This window comes from Megalobrama amblycephala, linkage group LG6, assembly GCF_018812025.1.
Source record: "Megalobrama amblycephala isolate DHTTF-2021 linkage group LG6, ASM1881202v1, whole genome shotgun sequence".
NCBI lineage: Eukaryota > Metazoa > Chordata > Actinopteri > Cypriniformes > Xenocyprididae > Megalobrama > Megalobrama amblycephala.
This window is the reverse complement of record NC_063049.1, coordinates 42,244,553-42,265,456: the sequence shown is the minus strand read 5'-3', so window position 1 is coordinate 42,265,456 and position 20,904 is coordinate 42,244,553. Positions and strand designations below refer to the sequence as shown.

Sequence of the window (20,904 nt, the reverse complement as noted above, 5' to 3'; positions counted from 1 at the left end):
TATAGATGCGAACCAGATATTCTAATGAAAACTGTCGTAATTTGTTCACGGTACCCATATATTTTTCCAAACCGGCATGACTTTCTCTCTCTTTCTCTCTATTTAAAAAAAATTCTGAAACGTTCATATGGACAAAAACATTTAACAATAATAATAATAATATTTTTTTTGTGTTCCAAAGAAATAAATGACAAAATGTTTAGTTTTGGGTGAACCAGTCTATTCAATTTAAGGCTATTTTAAACTAGGTGTTCAAACAAGTGTTTGTGTAACTGGGCTCTCCCCCACTTTTCCCTAGTAGTTATTTGTTCAAAACGTCGCTAATCTCTCTCATAAGGCCCAGTCCAGATAATTTACTAGGCACTATAACATAATGCCCCCTCCCCTGTGGAGTGAAAGTCCTGCTCCACTACTGCGTCACACAGCAGCTCCATGCGCCCTTATGAGTGAGCTCGGTAGTAATATCACTGCACTAAATATGTGAGCACATCATCGGCGACGCTACACGCAGTACGCACTACACGCACTAGATCTGCTCTACAGGTACAGAAGATGGACGTGAAGGATCAAGGCGCACAAATGGAGCCTCTGCTGCCCGCGGTAAGACGCTCCTTCAGCCGTTATAACGCAGCGAATGCAGTGCACTACATCTGTCCGATCAGGGATCGTATGTTCTGATTGAATGGATGTGTGCGAGACCTTGACATAGACGGAATGGCTCGTGAGTGTTTTGCGCATCTGCAGTTCCAAGGCGTCACGCATGTTACTGTTGCATTTTACTGCATTGCATGTTGCAGATCAGGACGGATTTTTTTTTATTAACCCTCGAGGGTCTGTTCTGTGACATAAATGTGTGTATTTACATGTTAAAATTCAAGATGTCTTGACAGGATGACGATCTTGATAAGAAAGTTGATTTGTACCACGAGTGAACTTAAGCAAACTCACATATGAGAAAAAATATATGAAATCAGAAGAGATTTTTTTTAAGTCTAATTGCATTTTTTTCATGACAGTTAAGTATAATGTTCCTGCCAATTCATCTAAATATTACTGTGATGTGAAAAATTAATTAGCCTAATATTAAAAAGAAAGTATTTGATATAATGCAATTATTCCATCATTTTATTACACTCAGTCATTGTATTGCAGTAATACAGTAGAGCTATTACTGTATTACAGTAATGAGAATTCATTAAATCATCATAATGCCATACATTTTGCAATGTTCCTCAAAATAGGATTAATTATGCAAAATATTATTATTTTTGTTATTTCTTTTTGGGGTGGCACTTTTATTCATATGGCGCTTTATACAATAAAGATTGATTCAGTGCAGTTTTACAGCAATAAACAGAATTAATGATGTAAACATCATATAAAACAAATTCAAATTCAGCTGTGAAGCTCTAAACAGACAATAGTGTCATTATTCAGTTCAATTCGATTCAGTTTAATAACTGTAAATCAATTATGAAATGAGTTCGATTCAGCTATAAGCAGCTCTACAGAAGACAATAGTGTCATTATCTATCAAGTCAGTTCAATGTTGATTCAGTTTAGTTCAATAACCATGTGAAGTTCATCAACGAAACAGCTATAAGACAATAATGTCATTATTCAGCTCAAGTCAGCTCAATTTGATTCAATTTAGCTCAATAACTGTGTAAAGTTCATTAATGAAACCGCTATAAGAAGCTCTATAAGACAATAATGTCTTTATTCAGCTTGAGTCAGTTCATAGTTGATTCAGTTCAGTTTAATAACTGTAAATCAATTACAAAATGAGTTCAACTCGGCTATAAGCAGCTCTATAAGACAATAATGTCATTATTCAGCTCAATGTTGATTCAGTTTAGTTCAATAACCATGTAAAGTTCATCAACGAAACAGCTATAAGACAATAATGTCATTATTCAGCTGAAGTCAGTTCAATGTTGATTCAGTTTGGTTCAATAACTGTGTAAAGTTCATTAATGAAACCGCTCTATAAGACGAGTGTTGTTATTCAGCTTGATTCAGTTCAGTGTTAATTCAATTGAAATGTTTAGTGACATTTATCCAATTACTAGTAACTGGCACATCTCTTAATGTTAGATTTCATGTCTTCTCAATATAAATTGCACTAGATGATATTGTGTGTTTAATCCAGGATCTAATGATTCTCTCAGAGCAGTTTCGACAGCTGTCGGCGTCATTTTAATTCACAAATCAGATGAGAGCCGCTGTGACTGGAGATTATCTGTGACACTAGGGCAATAGATCAGGCAGTGAGGTAAAGGCATTTAACAGATGTTTTGTAATGATTCTCAACTGGTTTTGCTTCAGGACTTCAAGTTTACATCAATTGGTGACCCAAAATGTTCTTAAGATCAAACATTGATGTTTATATTCATTTAATATAGAGATCCACCAGTTGAGGACCACTGATCTAAAGTGCCTTTCAGTAGATTCTGAGATCTCCACTTAATTAGGGTTTCAAGTGTGCAGCGCTGAAACCCTGTTTTAATTGTTAAAATTTCCAAGGATCAGCATTCTCCCCATAAAAGTGATCGGGCAGACCGAACCATAAGTCGTAGAGCCGGTAGTATTCACACCGCCTACAGCAGGGGTAGGTAAGTTCATTCCTGCAGAGTTTAGCTCCAACCCTGGAAAAAACCCTGCCTGTAGCCTTAATAATCCTGAAGAGCTTGATTAGCTTGTTCAGGTGTGTTTGATTAAGGTTGGAGCTAAAGGACAGCAGGACAGCGGCTCTCTAGGACCGAACTTGCACAACTTCACCAAGGCTTGCGGGTGGCGCTACAGAGTTCAAAAGTATGAAATCACTTAACTCCTAAACTGTTATGCTCAAGTGTCTTACATCGTTGGAATCCTCGGACAAACCCGATCGTCGTTCTGGTGAAATCATATGGTATTTTTGGATTTTTTGAAAACCCTACTAGGTCCTAGGTTTTTGGCCCGATCTGAACCAAACCAGTGCAGTGAGATTCTCTGGAGCCTGATTGTCAATAATTAACAATAAAAAGATTCACGTTCTCTAATGGCCGCCAAAACGTTCGAAGTGGGCGGAGCCACTTTTACTAAAATGGTTATAACTCGTGAACGGAATGAGATCATTTCACCAAACGTGGCTCATTCTATGTTTGCAAGAAAAAGGAAGTGGTGACTGGCCACTTGGTGGCGCTATAACAGGAAAAAAAACTTGAAAATGGCTATAACTACTTCACCATTAGTCTGATTGTCTTGAAAATTGGCATGCAGTGTCTTAGTCCGAGGTGCCATGATTGTCTATGAGGACCAGAGGTCGCGTTAACCGAAAATTATCCGTCATTGACAGAATTTTTTTAACATTGATGGAAAAATCTGAAGGCCGTCCGTCACGTTGACAGATTACACTGGGGGTGATCGATTGTAAATTGTAACTGTAATTCCCACCCCTGTTCAGTTGGTGGCGAGTGCGCTCCAATGTAGCAGCAGACCACTGGATCCAGAACAAAAATGAAACTGGCACGAATCTTTTGATATGCGTTTGATAACGCACAGGCGAGTACCAGAAGCTACATCAATAGGCTAGCTATATGACGCCACATTAAAGAGCGCCAAAACGGTATTTATTGCTTGAATTTCTTAATGAAATGGACAGAATTTTAAATCTGAGACTTTGTTCCATATCAAAAGCAACATAAAGCTTTCAGCCTATTGCGATTTATTGGGTGGGAGGCGCACTATATGCACTGTTTATTCGTCAACTGAAAAAGGCATATAGCCTGGGATTTGCGAATCGATATTGGTCTTATGAATGTGATCAAAACAGCAAGGAGACATTTTAATTGTTTATTAATAAAGTAATGTTTTCTGAATCAGTGTCGGCGGCAAAGATGAAGTTGACATTGACTCTCCTCATGGACGCGCTTAGAGAGAGAATGAACAATTCATTCGGTTTATTCTACATAAACAGAGTAGCCTATTTCTTTTCGTTTTGAATTATTTCGTTTTCGTTAAAGTAGATATTTCATGCTTTCTATAGAGATATTTCTCATGTCTCTGAGGCAAGCAGCCTATACGCTGAGTTTCGGTTCATTCATGTAAGACGCGTTCCAGTTCACGCGCCAGTGATCGCGCCCGTGCCTCCATGTCATGATTATATTTTCTACCATATTTGCTTCTTATTTATTACATCCAGGCAATTGGTTGATGAAACATTGATTAAAATTAAGATACAATTTTTACAAAACGAAATTCACTTTAAAGAAAGGCTTTCTACAAAATAAAACTTTACGAAGTGGTCAAAATCATGTCTGACACACTCCATGTCTCCCGACATACTGCGCATCTTATGATGCATCTTACTCATGCTCTTCACTTTTCATAATCAAATAGATGAATGAATTTAAAACATAACATAGGACTATTTAAACATAAATATGAAACCATGTTTTCTTTAATAGCTACCAACACATACAGAGAAATTTCACGTGTGAATTACCCGTCATTTTAATTTCAGCAATTAAATGTGTTATTATAATTAAAAGATGAAAATTAAAATGACGGGTAATAATAGATTTTGACGGATTTTTTACGACCCTGTCCGTCAAAATGACGGACAAAGTTACAGTCTGACGCAACCTCTGATGAGGACATTGACACATCTCAAAAAACATGTCCACCATCGGCCAATGAAGTTTGAGCAGCTATCAGACAAGGTAAACGGAGGCTGATCGGAACGAAACTCGCTGGGCCTGTTTGACTCACGGCCCTAGAGGCCTGTGAGAAATTCAAAGGGGGGGCCCCTTTGGACTTTTCACGTGCGTAAAGGATCATGTATCGCACGATTTTTCACCCACACCCACAACATTCACACCACATGGTAGAACTCTTAATTCTGAGCAACTTTGCCTCTAGGACCACCGCTGTCCTTTGAATCGTTAAATATAGGAGAGTATTTCAAAAGACAACTTTGGCAAACTAGTCCTAGGTTTTTGGCTCAACCTCGATAAAACTCAGACTGCCATGCGCCCTCTAGCTGGCGTAAAAATAATGACAGCGTCGTGTTACATCTGTTGTCATGAAATGACTATGACTGTCGTTACCAATCAAAATGCGTGTTCATTTAAATGCAGTGTGTGGACTTTTTACACCATTTGTCCAATTTCCATTTAGCAAAACTCATTTTTTTATTAATGACTACACCCACCCCACCCCTAAACCTACCCTTAGTGATTTATAGTGCATATACACTTCATGAGCACATGCGTTCCCTGGGATCGAACCCACGATCGCATGATCACATGATTGCATATTGTTATTACAACGCATAAAAGGGAACAATGCATTAAAATGAAATTGTCCTGTTGTCGAAAGGGGTGCAACTTTAGCAAATGCTCCAGGGGTCGTATTTCAGGGAAGTGACAAACGACCTATATAGGCATATTGGTTGGAGAACATGTTGATAAAACCTCTGCAGCCCAATTCTCGGGACTCTCTAGGTCAATAGTAATCAAAAAAAAAAAAAAAAAAAGTTAAACTTTAGCCATTGCATAGCTATAGCAGGGTCATTTAGAAAATAGGTGTGGCCAAGTCTACCCAAAAGCCAATCATTCCTAAATGAAAACTCTTTTCGCATAGGTGAGCACATGTGGCACATGATTCTAAAGAAGCATGCATACTTTTATAGTCATCAGGCCATAGGTGGGGTTATAGCTGGTAAAAAGGTGTAAAAACCATTTATTTCCTATGATAAATTCCCTGTATTGGCTGTAAATGGTCTTTTCTATCTATGATCGAGATGGTTACAGGCTTGCTAAATAAAAAATAATACCTTATTACGCATGTGCATTAAGGCCTTAAAGCGCTTGAACCCCGATAATTGTGGCTTGCAGCTATATTTCTCAGGTGTAAATGGAGCATATGTGCATAGTTAAATGTAGAACATCAAAACATTAATTCTCTCTAGTGTCTGGGTTGATAAACCCAGCAAGCTTTACATTAACAGCCCAGATCTTTGCTCATAAAGCTGTACTGTACCTCATGCTGGCTGGAGTGTCTCTGACAGGCCTAGTTTTATCAAGCATAGAGCTCATTTGCACTTGTCCAGCTGCAGTGGACTATTTTTGTTTGACGTGATGAATGGCGGTCCAAGCTTGGCTGTGGTTCATTTCTGAGAGTGGTTGGTGACTGGGCGAGCCGAATAAGTTTCTGAAGATATATTTCAGAAAATATAATTTTGAGGGCTGAAATCACATAATGCAATGCAAATGCAAATCAGACCATTAAAGGTGCTATAAAGCTATAGCGTTGTTGAAAAAATACATACCCCACCTTTAATGGTCTGATTTGCATTTGCACTGCATTATGTGATTTCAGCCCTTTAAATTATATTTTCTATTGGACATTGTTGATATTTGAAATCAACCCAAACAAACCCACCCCTCACTTCATTGCTCAGCCTCCAAAACACCCTCCAATGCTTTTTTTTTTTCTTTTCAAATCTCCCTCTTGCTAATTCTGTCTCCTTGACCGTCATACGCCCCCTAATGCTGATTGGTTAGACATTTGTTGTCGACTAACTTCCAAACAGTGTTGTTGAAAAATTACATACCCCACCTTTAATTTATGCCTGGAGAGTGCAAGAATGCATTGAAGAGTTTAACCCTATAAAGCCTACTGTATCAAATTTCTAAGGCCTTTAAATTATCTACTTTAGCAAGTAAAAGCCTTTTAGTATAATTGTAAAATCTTCCCTCTTCAGCTCGTGGTTCATATGTCTTTATGCTGTGAAATCTTTAATGATTTTTATAACGTAAACGTAAGAATTACTTGTAATATTTCAAGATGAACATTTAGTGACTGAAGCAGCTTAGGTTTTGATTATCCATACATCATTTTTTAAAGAAAAATCATGTTAAATTATGACATTTGAGGAAGGTTCATTTGTTCATCTCAATCATCATTGCATTATATGCATTATATGTTTAAAACTACAGAGCTTTGATCATAAAAAAAATGAAGCATTTAAATATCATCTTACTAAGACATATTATTGGGAAATATAGTGACAATTATTTTTATATGCATTTTATTTAAGTATCTCCTATACTGTTATAAAGCTCTCAAAGACTTTCATATTACTTTTTTGTATATAAATATCAGCTTCTGCACTAAATTGAATTAAATTGACATGTTTTTTCAATTTTTTTTCAATATTCTCACTGTATCATATTATGAGACAAAAAAACCTAAACAAAAACACATGCAAACGTTTTATTTCTAGATTTTACCCAAATGTTCAGTAAACTGTTATATTTTTTTTCTGTTACAAAAAAATCTGTCTATTATTTAATATACCAGGCTTTACAGGGTTAATGTTAGTATACTATTATATATTGCTAAAGATTTAGAGTAAGACTTAGTGTAAATCTGTAAGATGTTAGTGAGATGGAAAAAAGCAGCATTGGATTCAAAGTCCCTTTAGACCAAACCCAGTGACCCTGAGCCGCTGAGTGTGTTTGTGTGTGCTGGAGACTTGTACTTCAGTACAAGTAAAATGTAGAAAGTGTACGTTTAATCATTCAAGCAAGCAACTCTAATCACTTCAGAACGTTTCTTTTCATTATTCATCCAGTGTTGGCAGAAAAGGAGCTTTTGAATGACCCTGAGTGGGTTTGTGGTTTAAAGCACCTTAGCACATGTTTAAGTAAGGAAATCTGAGGTATCAGAGTTGTTTGTGTGATGCTGTGTCACTTTCTCAGCACATGTGATTTAAGGGTCAGTGATGTGATGCTCTTTCTGTCTAGATCTATTTCTATCATGACAACTCTCTGAGTGTTTGGCATGGTAATGGATATGGCAATGTTGATATGTTTGGCGGAATAGATCAGCTACGTTGCTGCTGCTGCTGCTGCAGAGAAAGTATGAGACTTGCTACTGACAATACATACACAACACTGCTGCTGTACAAAACAGCATACATGAATTAGATCTATACAGGTGGAGCTGGGGAAGGTGGAGGGTTTCTGAAACTGCTACAGCAAAAGTGATACTGATCAAGTATTTGAAGGCTGATACAGCAGGAACAAATCAGCTGTGCCCTGTAGAGAATGATGTTATTGCAAGCACATTGAAATGAACATTTTCCCATGATTTACTCACCCTCAAGCCATCCTAAGTGTATATGACTATCTTCTCTCAGACGGACACAATCAGATTTATATATATAAAAAATGTCCTGACTCCTCCAAGCTTTGTAACGGTAGTGAATAGCCAAAAAAGTGCATCCATCCATCATAAAAGATATCCACACAGCTCTAGGGGGTTAATAAAGGCCTTCTGAAGCGAGGCGATGGGTTTTTGTAAGGAAAATATCCATATTTAAACCTTTATAAACTAAAAATACTAGATTCCAGCCATTTTCATTTTGGGGGGGAACTACAGGTGCTGGTCATATAATTAGAATATCATCAAAAAAGTTGATTTCTTTCACTAATTCCATTCAAAAAGTGAAACTTGTATATTATATTCATTCATTACACACAGACTGATATATTTCAAATGTTTATTTCTTTTAATTTTGATGATTATATCTGACAACTAAAGAAAATCCCAAATTCAGTATCTCAGAAAATTAGAATATTACTTAAGACCAATACAAAGAAAGGATTTTTAGAAATCTTGGCCAACTGAAAAGTATGAACATGAAAATTATGAGCATGTACAGCACTCAATACTTAGTTGGGGCTCCTTTTGTCTGAATTACTGCAGCAATGCGGCGTGGCATGGAGTCGATCAGTCTGTGGCACTGCTCAGGTGTTATGAGAGCCCAGGTTGCTCTGATAGTGGCCTTCAGCTCTTCTGCATTGTTGGGTCTGGCATATCGCATCTTCCTCTTCACAATACCCCATAGATTTTCTATGGGGTTAAGGTCAGGCGAGTTTGCTGGCCAATTAAGAACAGGGATACCATGGTCCTTAAACCAGGTACTGGTAGCTTTGGCACTGTGTGCAGGTGCCAAGTCCTGTTCGAAAATGAAATCTGCATCTCCATAAAGTTGGTCAGCAGCAGGAAGCATGAAGTGCTCTAAAACTTCCTGGTATTTGGCTGCGTTGACCTTGGACCTCAGAAAACACAGTGGACCAACACCAGCAGATGACATGGCACCCCAAACCATCACTGACTGTGGAAACTTTACACTGGACCTCAAGCAACGTGGATTGTGTGCCTCTCCTCTCTTCCTCCAGACTCTGGGACCCTGATTTCCAAAGGAAATGCAAAATTTACTTTCATCAGAGAACATAACTTTGGACCACTCAGCAGCAGTCCAGTCCTTTTTGTCTTTAGACGCTTCTGACGCTGTCTGTTGTTCAAGAGTGGCTTGACACAAGGAATGCCACAGCTGAAACCCATGTCTTGCATACGTCTGTGCGTAGTGGTTCTTGAAGCTCTGACTCCAGCTGCAGTCCACTCTTTGTGAATCTCCCCCACATTTTTGAATGGGTTTTGTTTCACAATCCTCTCCAGGGTGCGGTTATCCCTATGCTTGTAGACTTTTTCTACCACATCTTTCCTTCTCTTCACCTCTCTATTAATGAGCTTGGACACAGAGCTCTGTGAACAGCCAGCCTCTTTTGCAATGACCTTTTGTGTCTTGCCCTCCTTGTGCAAGGTGTCAATGGTCGTCTTTTGGACAACTGTCAAGTCAGCAGTCTTCCCCATGATTGTGTAGCCTACAGAACTAGACCGAGAGACCATTTAAAGTCCTTTGCAGGTGTTTTGAGTTAATTAGCTGATTAGAGTGTGGCACCAGGTGTCTTCAATATTGAACCTTTTCACAATATTCTAATTTTCTGAGATACTGAATTTGGGATTTTCCTTAGTTGTCAGTTATAATCATCAAAATTAAAAGAAATAAACATTTGAAATATATCAGTCTGTGTGTAATGAATGAATATAATATACAAGTTTCACTTTTTGAATGGAATTAGTGAAATAAATCAACCTTTTGATGATATTCTAATTATATGACCATCACCTGTATCTCTTTAAGGACCTATCAGCCTGCGCCATCTAGAGTTTCATGACATTAATTTGTTCAAAAATATATTAAAACATTTATTTATATAGACAATGACTTGATTACACCTTAAAGACATGTTGTTGAATTAAAATTATTTTATATATTTTTTGTGGCGCTTCAACAAAGGTTTAGGTGATGAAAAAAGGACTCACTAAAAGGCTGAATTTCTGTTAAGTAGTTTGGTGTAATTATTTATTTGAGGGGAAAAGCAATAAAACAATTATATATCATTTGATATATTATTTTATATAAATTAATTAGGTTCGGTTTTTATCACAGGTTTTAGGTTCACGGTTTCGGTACGCTTGTATTAGTTTTCAGGTACAGAAATTGAATAAAGTAATCAAATGTACAACAACAATACATATAATCTTCACTCTATAAATTAAATAAAGATGAATCATTATTAATTAAGTTACAAAAGCTATTCAGTCGAGAGCAGTGATTTCCTTGTCTTTTGTTGTTTGATTAATATTAAAAACTCATACAGACGGCAGGAATATTAGGGCTGCTGTCACATAATTCAGTACACTGAAACTGAACAGATGTGTTCTTTCTCAAGTGTTTAAGTTCACTTAAGACATAGGATACTCGCCATGATGGGTTCCAAGACTTGAAAGGGAACTCAATATTTGACGAGTGCGCGCTACTGAGAACCGTTACACCCCTAAAATTTATATAATTTTAATAGTAGTATTTTATTTAAACTTTTGACTTCCAAATCAAAGTCAGTGTGGTGTTAGCTATGCAGGATCACGTTTTGAAGTCATGTGACAAAAAAGCAAAACAGGAAAAGGACTCCTGTAGACTCTCATAATTGTGTGTTAAGGTCAGTAACTTTCTTTAAAATATCATATATTTTGACCTTTTTTCTGTCGTGGCAAGGTTAGTTCAAATAATACGTTAGATTAATGATATTCATAATTTAAAAGGTCATGATATTTGTTAAAAAAACTTTTGATAAAGATGTGTATGTCTTTTTACGGTGTAAGGAAATTATTGAATGGTCATACTAAAAATGTAACTTGCATTTTGAAGTAGATATGTCTAAACTCGTCTGGTATCACAGGACAATATAATGATGGCTTTTTCAAAGCTTTCTGCTAAGACAAAGCTAAGCTTTATTATTCAGATTACACTAAAAAACATTTTCCGCTCAGCGTGAGTCAAAGCTGCTTATTATTGCTTAATGGAAAATAAACAGTGAGCTGTACAGAGACTTACATCTGTTGATAGTGATTATGTCCCACTGAACCAGGTAAATTGTGCATCCAAGACAATGATAGATGAGAGCCAATTATGTGTATTGTTTGGACTAATCTGTTGTTGTAGTCTAGAGCTTGTAATCTCGATATGAATTCAGTGAATGTACTGATATGCATATAGTAGAATAAAAATATGCCCTAAGTCGTCTCCCTCTGTTTTTGGATAATCCGCTAGAGATGCTCATGTAATGGCCTTTAGCAGAGATTAAGCATGTACAGAAGGCTTCTGAGATTGTTTTAAAACTAATTGGTGCTCTTTGGATATCCAGGATTATTGTGTTTGAAAGGCAAGATGTCCCGGTACCTCGTCTGTTAAAAATATCCTACCTTTTCTGGGGTAAAATTAGACCCAGAAGAAATCCGCTCCAAAACGCCAGATATGTGCAGCTTTAGTGCCTGTAAGGGTCCAACAGTAGGTGATGTGTTTAAATGCACTGATTTTCATCAATCAGAATGAATCCAATCCGATTTCTGGACATTTTGTTTATATAAACCCTAAACGCATAATGTTTCATGTATTCCAAACGAATCTGCCTTGCTAACATATATAAAAAGAAAGCTGACTTTTATGTCAGAAGTGGTTTTATAGCAAATATTTAGTAAATATTCAGTCTCATCCACTATGTTTGTATGATGCAAAACATATGTAAACATACAGCATACACATCATGGCACTGCAAATGCGTACAAGGTATTTTTGAAACCAATTGAGAAAATAGTCTGATTACATGCTTATTTTTTTCCTGTTGATTGGATTATTTCAGGTCTACACACCACCCAATCCAATTGTAATTTCATTCAGATCAAACTCATTTGTATCAGATGAGGTGTTACATGAAGGATTTCAGTCCGATTGAGCCATAAATCTGATTATCTGAGTGCGTGTAAATGTAATTAGAGGTGTGTGATTGCTTTCAGTTCAAAGTTATCATATATATGATTCTAGTTCATATCTGAATGCTCAAACTATACATATGGTGTCCATTTAATATGCTTTTGTTTAGCACAGTTTAAGTACAATGAATGCATGCAAGCTGCACTTTTTCAAATTTTGAAATGCTTTTGACAGATGTCAGTAGTGTTCGCCACTCATTTGCATACAGTTAAGCGTTATGCAACTTTTTTGACTCTTTCACCACTTGCTGCGCACTGCTGTCAATCCCACAATCCACAGCCTGTGACTAATGTCCCTTAGAAATGAACTGAAAACACCCGGTTAGCTCCGCTCGCTTTGCACCAGTTGGCAAGAACGGTCAGATTCACAATAGTTTTTAAGTGTACTGTAACTAAATGTTGATCAACAGTTTAATGGGTTATATCCCAAAAACAATCCCTCAGGCTAGCACATTACTGTGTGTTTCATGAAAATAATTAGAGGGGGAAAAATTATGCATAGTAGGGTTAATCGAAATAAAACCGAAATGGTGATATGGCTCAGTGTGATTATCAAAGGCTGCAATTTAATTGAATAAATATATGCACTGCATGTTTGAAGCATGGCCCTGTGCAACAGCTCATTATTTTTTAATTATAGTAATATTTCTTATTTTGTTTTTATTTGGTAATTTTTATATTTTTATTTAATAGTGATAAAATAATAAAATTAATAATAATAATTATTAATATAAACTAATAACAGTGAATATAAAATAATAATAAACAAGCACAGCAAACCTGAATTTTTAATAAAAATCACATTTTAAAGGCACTGCATGGAAATGACATGAATTTTAGCTTTAAATATTTCTCTATTTTATATAATTTAATATTTTCATCTGTTTTGCAGGTGGTCACCTCTCCTGGAAGACAAAGTGTGGTGAGTAGAAATGTTTAATACACTTTATAATTTCTGATGGTTGATATAATGCCAGAATCGTGTCACATACTGGACTGGATCATACATGGATGGATTGGATTGACAAAGAAACTGCCAGTATATTTTGATTTGATGGTCCTGGAATGCTGTTCTAGATTCTGTAAGCATAAATTGTTTGTGAATACTGATAGAAACAGATGCATGATTGGGGAAGGACAATTCACTGCCATCAAAATGTAAAAAAAAAAGCACAGTATGCTTGATCTCCTAGTGCAGCAGTTTCTTCCTCATGTTGTTTTTCTCAGAATGCGGCTTATGCATTCAGACGGCACTGTAGCGTCTAGATACCAAAAGGTCACAGATGTTATAAATCTGTCATGTGTCAAAGGACACTGCTCCCCACATGCTCATTTGCTTCTTTTTTGCAGGTTCAGAAAAGACCTTGAAATGTCAGAGGTGCCACAATGCATAGTTACAGTATATATCGATATCGATATAGATATATAGATTTATACTGCATAAACCAAAGAATTAAAGCATGTTTTAAAGCATCATTCTCCTCTGATCTTAAAATGCAGCATTATTAGATGAGCTGCATTGGCGTTTTTGGGAGGGTTTTTATTAAATTATTCATTTATGTATTGTTTTGGTAGATTGCATATTTTTAAGGGAGGAAAATCCTGCTACGCAGCAGCAAAAGATCAGTGAAATGCATCACACCAACACTCAAATCGAATCTCTTTTGTTGTCTGAGAGCTTTTGATCTGCTTCTATATTTGTTCTGAATCTGTGTTACACAAGATAACGCCGGTACTAATGTCAGACAGAGGCAGGAATAGGTGAAGGATGAATAGTTTTCAGAGTATTGCTTTTTGTTCAGGATAGTATGTAATTTTTAAAAATGTGTTTTCTGGGACAGCCATGGAAATACATTTTTGTAGTTATGTTTTTTTTTTGTTTTTTTTTATCATTTCACATCGAAACATTTTTAGAGTGAATTCTTTTCCAGTATTTCTGTACCTTAAATAAGCAGTAACGCCAAGGTCATGTGTTCAATTCCCAGGGAATGCATGAACATTCCCATAAACATAATGGGCCCCATCATACACCGAGATGCAAGTGTTTTGCTAGTTTTTTAAATAGCAAATGCATTTGCGCCCATCTTTTCTCCCATGGGCGTGCTGGTCTGAAAACGAGGTGTGTTCAAGTGCATTGTTGGCGTGTTGCTATTTTGAGGCAACTGAAAAAAATTGCGCCACTGACCAATTGAAACCTGCTCTAAAGTCAATGGCACAGTATTTTTTTGTTATTTAAAGGGCGTGTTAGTAATATGCGCCTATATGCGGGTGCACAACGTGTGTACACTTTGCTTGTCACACACAGGGACATGCAGCAGCACACAAACATGCTAAATATTAAAAAATTAAAGTATTACAGTGTAAAAGATTATCATTGTGTACATGATGATAAAAATGCTTTGGTGGAATCCGGCTTGTCCTGTAGATGGTCTGCTCACATGCTTTAACCTTGTGCATGACCAGATCCGTTTCCTAACTAGAAAAACGTTCAGTTTTTCTGCTTGCAAATTCCGCCATGTAAATAGCAAATCCACTGTGGCGTGAATGCAACTGGCTTTTAAAGGGAATGGGAGATGATGCTCTGATTGGTTTATTGCACATTACGCTCAAGACACACCCATGACTCATTAAGAGAATAGGGACAACCCTTTTGGACTATGCGCCTGGCCCGGCGACCATTTCTCCCGTCATTAAACTAGCAAAAGTGGATTTGGACTGACGGTATAGACTGCGGTCTTTAACCTCCTTGTTACACTTCCCGACTCCCATGCTGGCGGACCCGGGTTTGAGTCCTGCTTAGAGCGGGTGGTTCAAACAGGAAGGTTTACAAATGCAATGTAAGTCACTTTGGATAAAAGCATCTGCTAAATGCAGAAATGTAAATATTTTCATTAGCTCTGTTAAATACGGAAGAGGATTATGGCCAAGCAATAATAAAAAAATAAAACCATCTCGAGATTAAAGTTGTTAAATTTCGAGAAAAAAGTCAAAATAAAATGTTGAGAATAAACTCGTTAAATTACGAGAAAAAACTCGTTAAATTTCGAGAAAAAAGTCGAAATAAAATGTTGAGAATAAACTTGTTAAATTACGAGAAAAAAGTTGCAATAAAATGTTGAGAATAAACTTGTTAAATTACGAGAAAAAAGTTGCAATAAAATGTTGAGAATAAACTTGTTAAATTACGAGAAAAAAGTCAAAATAAAATGTTGAGAATAAACTCGTTAAATTACGAGAAAAAACTCGTTAAATTTCAAGAAAAAAGGTCGAGATAAAATGTTGAGAATAAACTCATTAAATCACGAGAAAAAAGTTGCAATAAAATGTTGAGAATAAAGTAATTGAATTACGAGAAAAAAGTCGCGATAAAATGTTGAGAATAAAGTCATTGAATTACGAGAAAAAAGTTGTTAAATTACAAGAACAAATTCGTTAAATTATGAGAAAAATGTTGTTAAATTTCGAGAAAAAAGTCGAGAAAAAAAGTGGAGAATAAACTCATTAAATTATGAGAAAAAACTCGTTAAATTACGAGAACAAATTCGTTAAATTACAAATTTGTTCTCATAATTTAACAAATTTGTTCTCATAATTTAACAACTTTTTTTCTCATAATTTAATAACTTTATTCTCAACATTTTATCTCGACTTTTTTTCTCGAAATTTAACGAGTTTTTTCTCTAAATTTAACAACTTTGATCTCGAGATGGTTTTATTTTTTTATTATTGCTTGGCCCTAATCCTCTTCCGTAGTTAAAGGAATAGTTCACCCAAAAATGTGTGTGTGTGTGTGTGTTTGTGTGCGTATGTCATCAGTAAAATCATGGATTATCCCTTATATATATATATATATATATACACACACACACACACACACACATATATATATATATATATATATATATATACATACACACACATCTGTGACGTCACAGCTCAGGATAGACAGTGAAGGGATCAGCATTTTCATGATGTTGTGTTTCTCTGGCTCTAGATTGATTAGTCTGATTAGTCATATTTTCGGCTGAAGTGATTGGCTCAACTAGTTCTTCCAGGTGGTCACATGCCAGCCAAAAACTGCCACTGAGGAGAATGAAAATGCAGATAGTTTGCTTCAGGTATATTGGACCTCCTTGGTGAGAACCGTGTGTGAGAGAGAGAGAGAGAGAGAGAACAAGGTCAGGCCTCTTCTGACAGGTCAGCAGTTTACTCCCAGCATGCCTCCGGGGAGGAGGCGGGCAGAATACAGCGGTGCAACACCAGGAGGAGAAACAGTTCCTCCCTATGAGAGAGTGAGACAGTGCAAGATAAAGATGGTGCTGATGTCACTGCTGTAATCGCTGGAGTAAGCTGTGTGTGTGTGTGTGTGTGTGTGTGTGCATGCGCTGAAGTTAGAGATCAGTGGCAGTGCATGCTGCATGAGGTGAAACCATCCTGACTAATTCTGGAGCTGAACGGAAAGACCTGGGATATGCAGAATTTGGACCTTTACAGCCGACTGGACTCTCAGGTATGACCGGGATGCTTGTTTTACTGTAGTTCAGGTTTTTAGCAAATTCTGCTGCATGCAAAAGTTCTAGGATGCAGTTATTGAAGTGTTAGTATTGTCAGATAATATGCATCAGTCATATGATTTAGAAGGTTCATGGTTTATTTATTGTGTGCATCTCTGCATTTTTAACTGTGTGCAAATTGCAGTAGTGCACTACAGAATTGTGGGTGATGTAGTCCGTCTGTTTAATGCAGCGAATGCAGCACTGTTTTCTGCAGGCTGAATGTCATTGATCAGATGCGGGTTAGTGCTGTGGAGGAGGGGCGCTGAAGCCTCGCTGCTACAGTTAGAAGCAGGTCAGCGTGCTGCAGATGTCGGCCAAGACCTCCCATGAATCCAGCACAGATCTCTGACACTGTCAAGCTTCATCCCTTGCTTTCTCTCTAGGACTAGCCTACTGTATGTGATCATGAGTTGCATCACATTCTCAATTATAAAAATTATACCTAGAGAATTTGAATGCATTATTGGTGTGTTCTGGACATGATCCAAAAGGTTCTAACCCTATAAAGCCTACTGTATATTTGTTACACAAAGGCCTCTAAATGATCAGCATGATTAAAACTTTGCTGAAAAACCTGTTGCACACAATCTACTACATACCCTCTGTCGTCTGATTGATAGTTTATACTTTTTAGCAAGTAAAAGGCCTGTTAGTATAATTGTAAAATGTCTCCCTTCAGCTTGTGGTTCACGTGTCTTTCTGCTGTGAAATATTACTGATTTTTATAAATTAAATGTAAGAATAACTTTTGTATTGTTATTAATATTTCAAGATGAACACTTACTTGACTGAAGAATTTTTTTTGCGTCATATTTTTTTTTTTGTAAAATCATGTTAAAATGTGAGTATCAAATATGATCAATCAGGCTTTTGAGGAAGGTTTATTTGTTCATCTCTCAATCATCATTGTATTGCATTGCATTATATGTTTAAAACTACAAAGTTCTGATCATAAAAATAAATATTTAAACAATCTTACTAAGTACAGCTAATATTTATATGCATTTTATGTAAGTAGTTTGCTATACTGTTATAAAGATCTCATTGATCAGAATTTCATCTTACTATTTGGCCATATAAATATCAGCATTTGCACCAAATTGCATATTTTTGCTCAGTTCGGGCCTCTGATTTTTTTTCCTCCTCATGTATGAACTCCATATTTTCACTATATCATACTATATGAGCCATAAAAGCCTGATGCATCAGATATCATACTTTTTAAGCATTATGTGGATATTCACTGAACACAAAGTAATAATTAATGAGTTATGCAACAACTGTAAACCTGTAACCATACAGTACACTCAAGTTATGCGACATATACTGTATATCAGATGTGATTGTTTATAACATTGCAATGTAATTTAAAGCGGTCCTTCATTATGATATGACTTTTTTAACTTTAGTTCATAAAGATCATAAACAACATCTGCAAAGTTACGACGCTCAAAGTTCAATGCAAAGGGAGAAATTTTCTTATGCAGAATTCGCTGTTTAAGGACTACAACAAATGGCTGGTAGGGACTACAACAACCTTCTTCCCTGGTTGGTGACATCACTAACCCTAAAATTTACATAAACCCTGCCCCAAGAACATGCAACAAAAGGGGGTGAGGCCATGTTGGGCTGCTTTAGAGAAGAGGAAGAGTTGTTGTAGTAGAGTGTTGTTGTCATGCCGTCATTTTACGCCGGACTGCTTCACAAACGAGGGTCAATTCAACACAAAAGATGAACATGACGGCACATGCTAGTGGATGAGTTGAATCAACTCCACAGCAACTACATCAATTTATCCACTAACCATTCAGAAACGTCTAAAAGTTGTAACTTCTTCCTGAGTCTCTCCATCAGTGTCGACTCCGGTTTGAACAATGTAAGGCTGAACACCGTTACTGACAATCCTCATTTTGGCTGTGTGAGATTCTCCAGCTTTGTTGTTGTTGAGCTGTTAAAGCTCCGCCCTCTTCTGGAAAGGGGGCGGGAGCAGCAGCTCATTTGCATTTAAAGGGACACACACAAAAACGGCGTGTTTTTGCTCACACCCAAATAGGGTCAAATTTGACAAGCTATAATAAATGATCTGTGGGGTATTTTGAGCTGAAACTAAACTCGCGTAATATAGCAAATCTCAACTGCTTGATTGCTTGTATCATCTGAAAATTGAACTATATTATCACCCAGCTCTAATCTGCTAAATGCAACTGTAAGGCATGAATAAATTAAGACATTATAAACTTCATGATTTTCTGTAAAGATGTGTATTGTGAAAAGCGCAATACAAATAAAATCGAGAGCTCGTCTGTGGGCTCTACTACGGCATTTACTGCACTGAACGGCCCTCTATGGATTTGTTCTGCTGCAGCTGATAGTGATATTCTCCTCCATCTGCCACTTTCAGGATGCTCAATATGATTATCTGCTTCATCCAATTAAATCAATGCGAACCATCACGGGACGTTCGCTGATCTCTCCCCTCTCTGACTGCCCTCATGCTGTTTTAAAGAGATACTTCACCCAGAAATGAAAAGTCAGTCATCATTTACTCACAGTCATGAATTCTTAATTTGTGGAACATGTTTTAAAGAACATTGGGGAACAAACAACACCGGACCCCATTGACTTTCATTGTATGGACAGGAAAAATTAATTTACAAAATATCTTTTATCAGGTTGGGCTATATTTTTAACCCATGATGCATTGAAGTTGCAGGCCCCTGTGTTCTCGAAAAGCATTATTCAGTGCATTTATAGTCAATATTGGCAACATTTTGTATAGTCGCTTTGGATAAAAGCTTCTGCTAAAAGAATAAATGTAAATTTGATGGCATCATAAATGTGTTCCTAATAGTTTTAGATCATCCAAATTGCCAAATTGTAACAACACTGTATGCATCCACTGTGGAGAAGCCGATCCCATAATTCATTGCGATTCAATGAAAAATCTTTTAAGATGGCGGACAAAAGATGTAGATTATAGACTTTTTATTAATGCAATGTATCAATAGTACTTCAATCTAATAGTTCAGTATAATTAAAAATAGAATACTTATCCAATATTTATATGGACTGAGCATGTTTATTGTATGCTTAGAGTATTGAGCCATTGAAATCAAATGAAATTGTGAGTTGCATGGAGTTGTTGCCTACATAGGGTGATCCAAATCAGTCACTAATGATGTTGTGTTTCTATAAATTTATATAAATGTCCACTCTATAAAATGCCACTCTTGGACTCGGCATCCCAGCATGCTTTGTTTTGTGTTTTGGCAGGTCAGTGTTGAATATTACTTTGCCTCGAAACTTTGAGTTTATCCTTTCACAAGGTTTAAGTGCACAAAAGTCTTTTTTTCCCCTATGACTAAGAGGATTTCATGTCAATTTGTGTCCATTTTTTTGTAAACAAGCATTAGAATTAAGCTGATTGCTCTTTCTGTTATTTGGAGGGGAAAATCCAAAGTTCTTTTTCTTTAGACATTTCCACAAAAACGAGATTATATTCAGGAATAATGGACCTGTATACTAAGAAAACAGGAACTGTAATTATTCAAGTGTTATTTTTCAGATACTTTTGATGCTAAAATTATACCAAAGCGGTGTCTTTCAGCCAGCTGGAATCTATCTGATCCACAAGAGAATAGTGATGAAAAACAAGATGGTGACTTATCTTTCTGTTGCCAGACTTTTGATTATCTGTCTTCATCTGGCCAAGAACTGAAATGTCTGTCTGACCGACATGCTAACCGGTCAATCGCGGTTTCTTTTGTTTTTACATGCAGTTTCTTTATAACCGCCCGGTACCTTGTAAACATGACTTTGCAGCGCCGTGCTGCCGGCAGCATTGATCTGAATGTGCAGGCATCCTGAAGTATTGGGTCAGTTACATGGAACCTGCACTGTTTATTGATCGGACAGGAAAGGGCTTATTTTAAGCACTTGGAACGGTCAGTCCGTCTCAGTCTATTGACTACAAGATTGCAGAACATATAGAGCTGCTATTTATAGTTGTCACGCACAGACCAGCTTTGTGAGACACCCACATTTTATTGCTCTTTAAAAGCTCAGGGGTATTAATAGAGAGTTTCTTAACTTTGTCTTAGATACACTACCAATCAACATT

General features: G+C 36.7%; 1 protein-coding gene across 2 annotated transcripts in view; it reads left to right on the top strand.

The window, feature by feature from the left end:
- Positions 1-127: 127 nt before the first annotated feature.
- Positions 128-20,904, top strand: part of slc4a10b (solute carrier family 4 member 10b) — an 83,241-nt gene continuing 62,464 nt past the window's right edge. The window contains exons 1-2 of one of the 2 annotated variants that reach the window (XM_048194685.1): positions 128-600; positions 13,121-13,150. In XM_048194685.1, the coding sequence (XP_048050642.1) occupies positions 553-600; positions 13,121-13,150 (78 nt within the window). In that variant the 5' untranslated portion in view covers positions 128-552. Of the gene's footprint in view, positions 601-13,120; positions 13,151-16,398; positions 16,739-20,904 lie in introns of those variants that run through there. The other variant, XM_048194686.1, reaches the window with a different exon arrangement.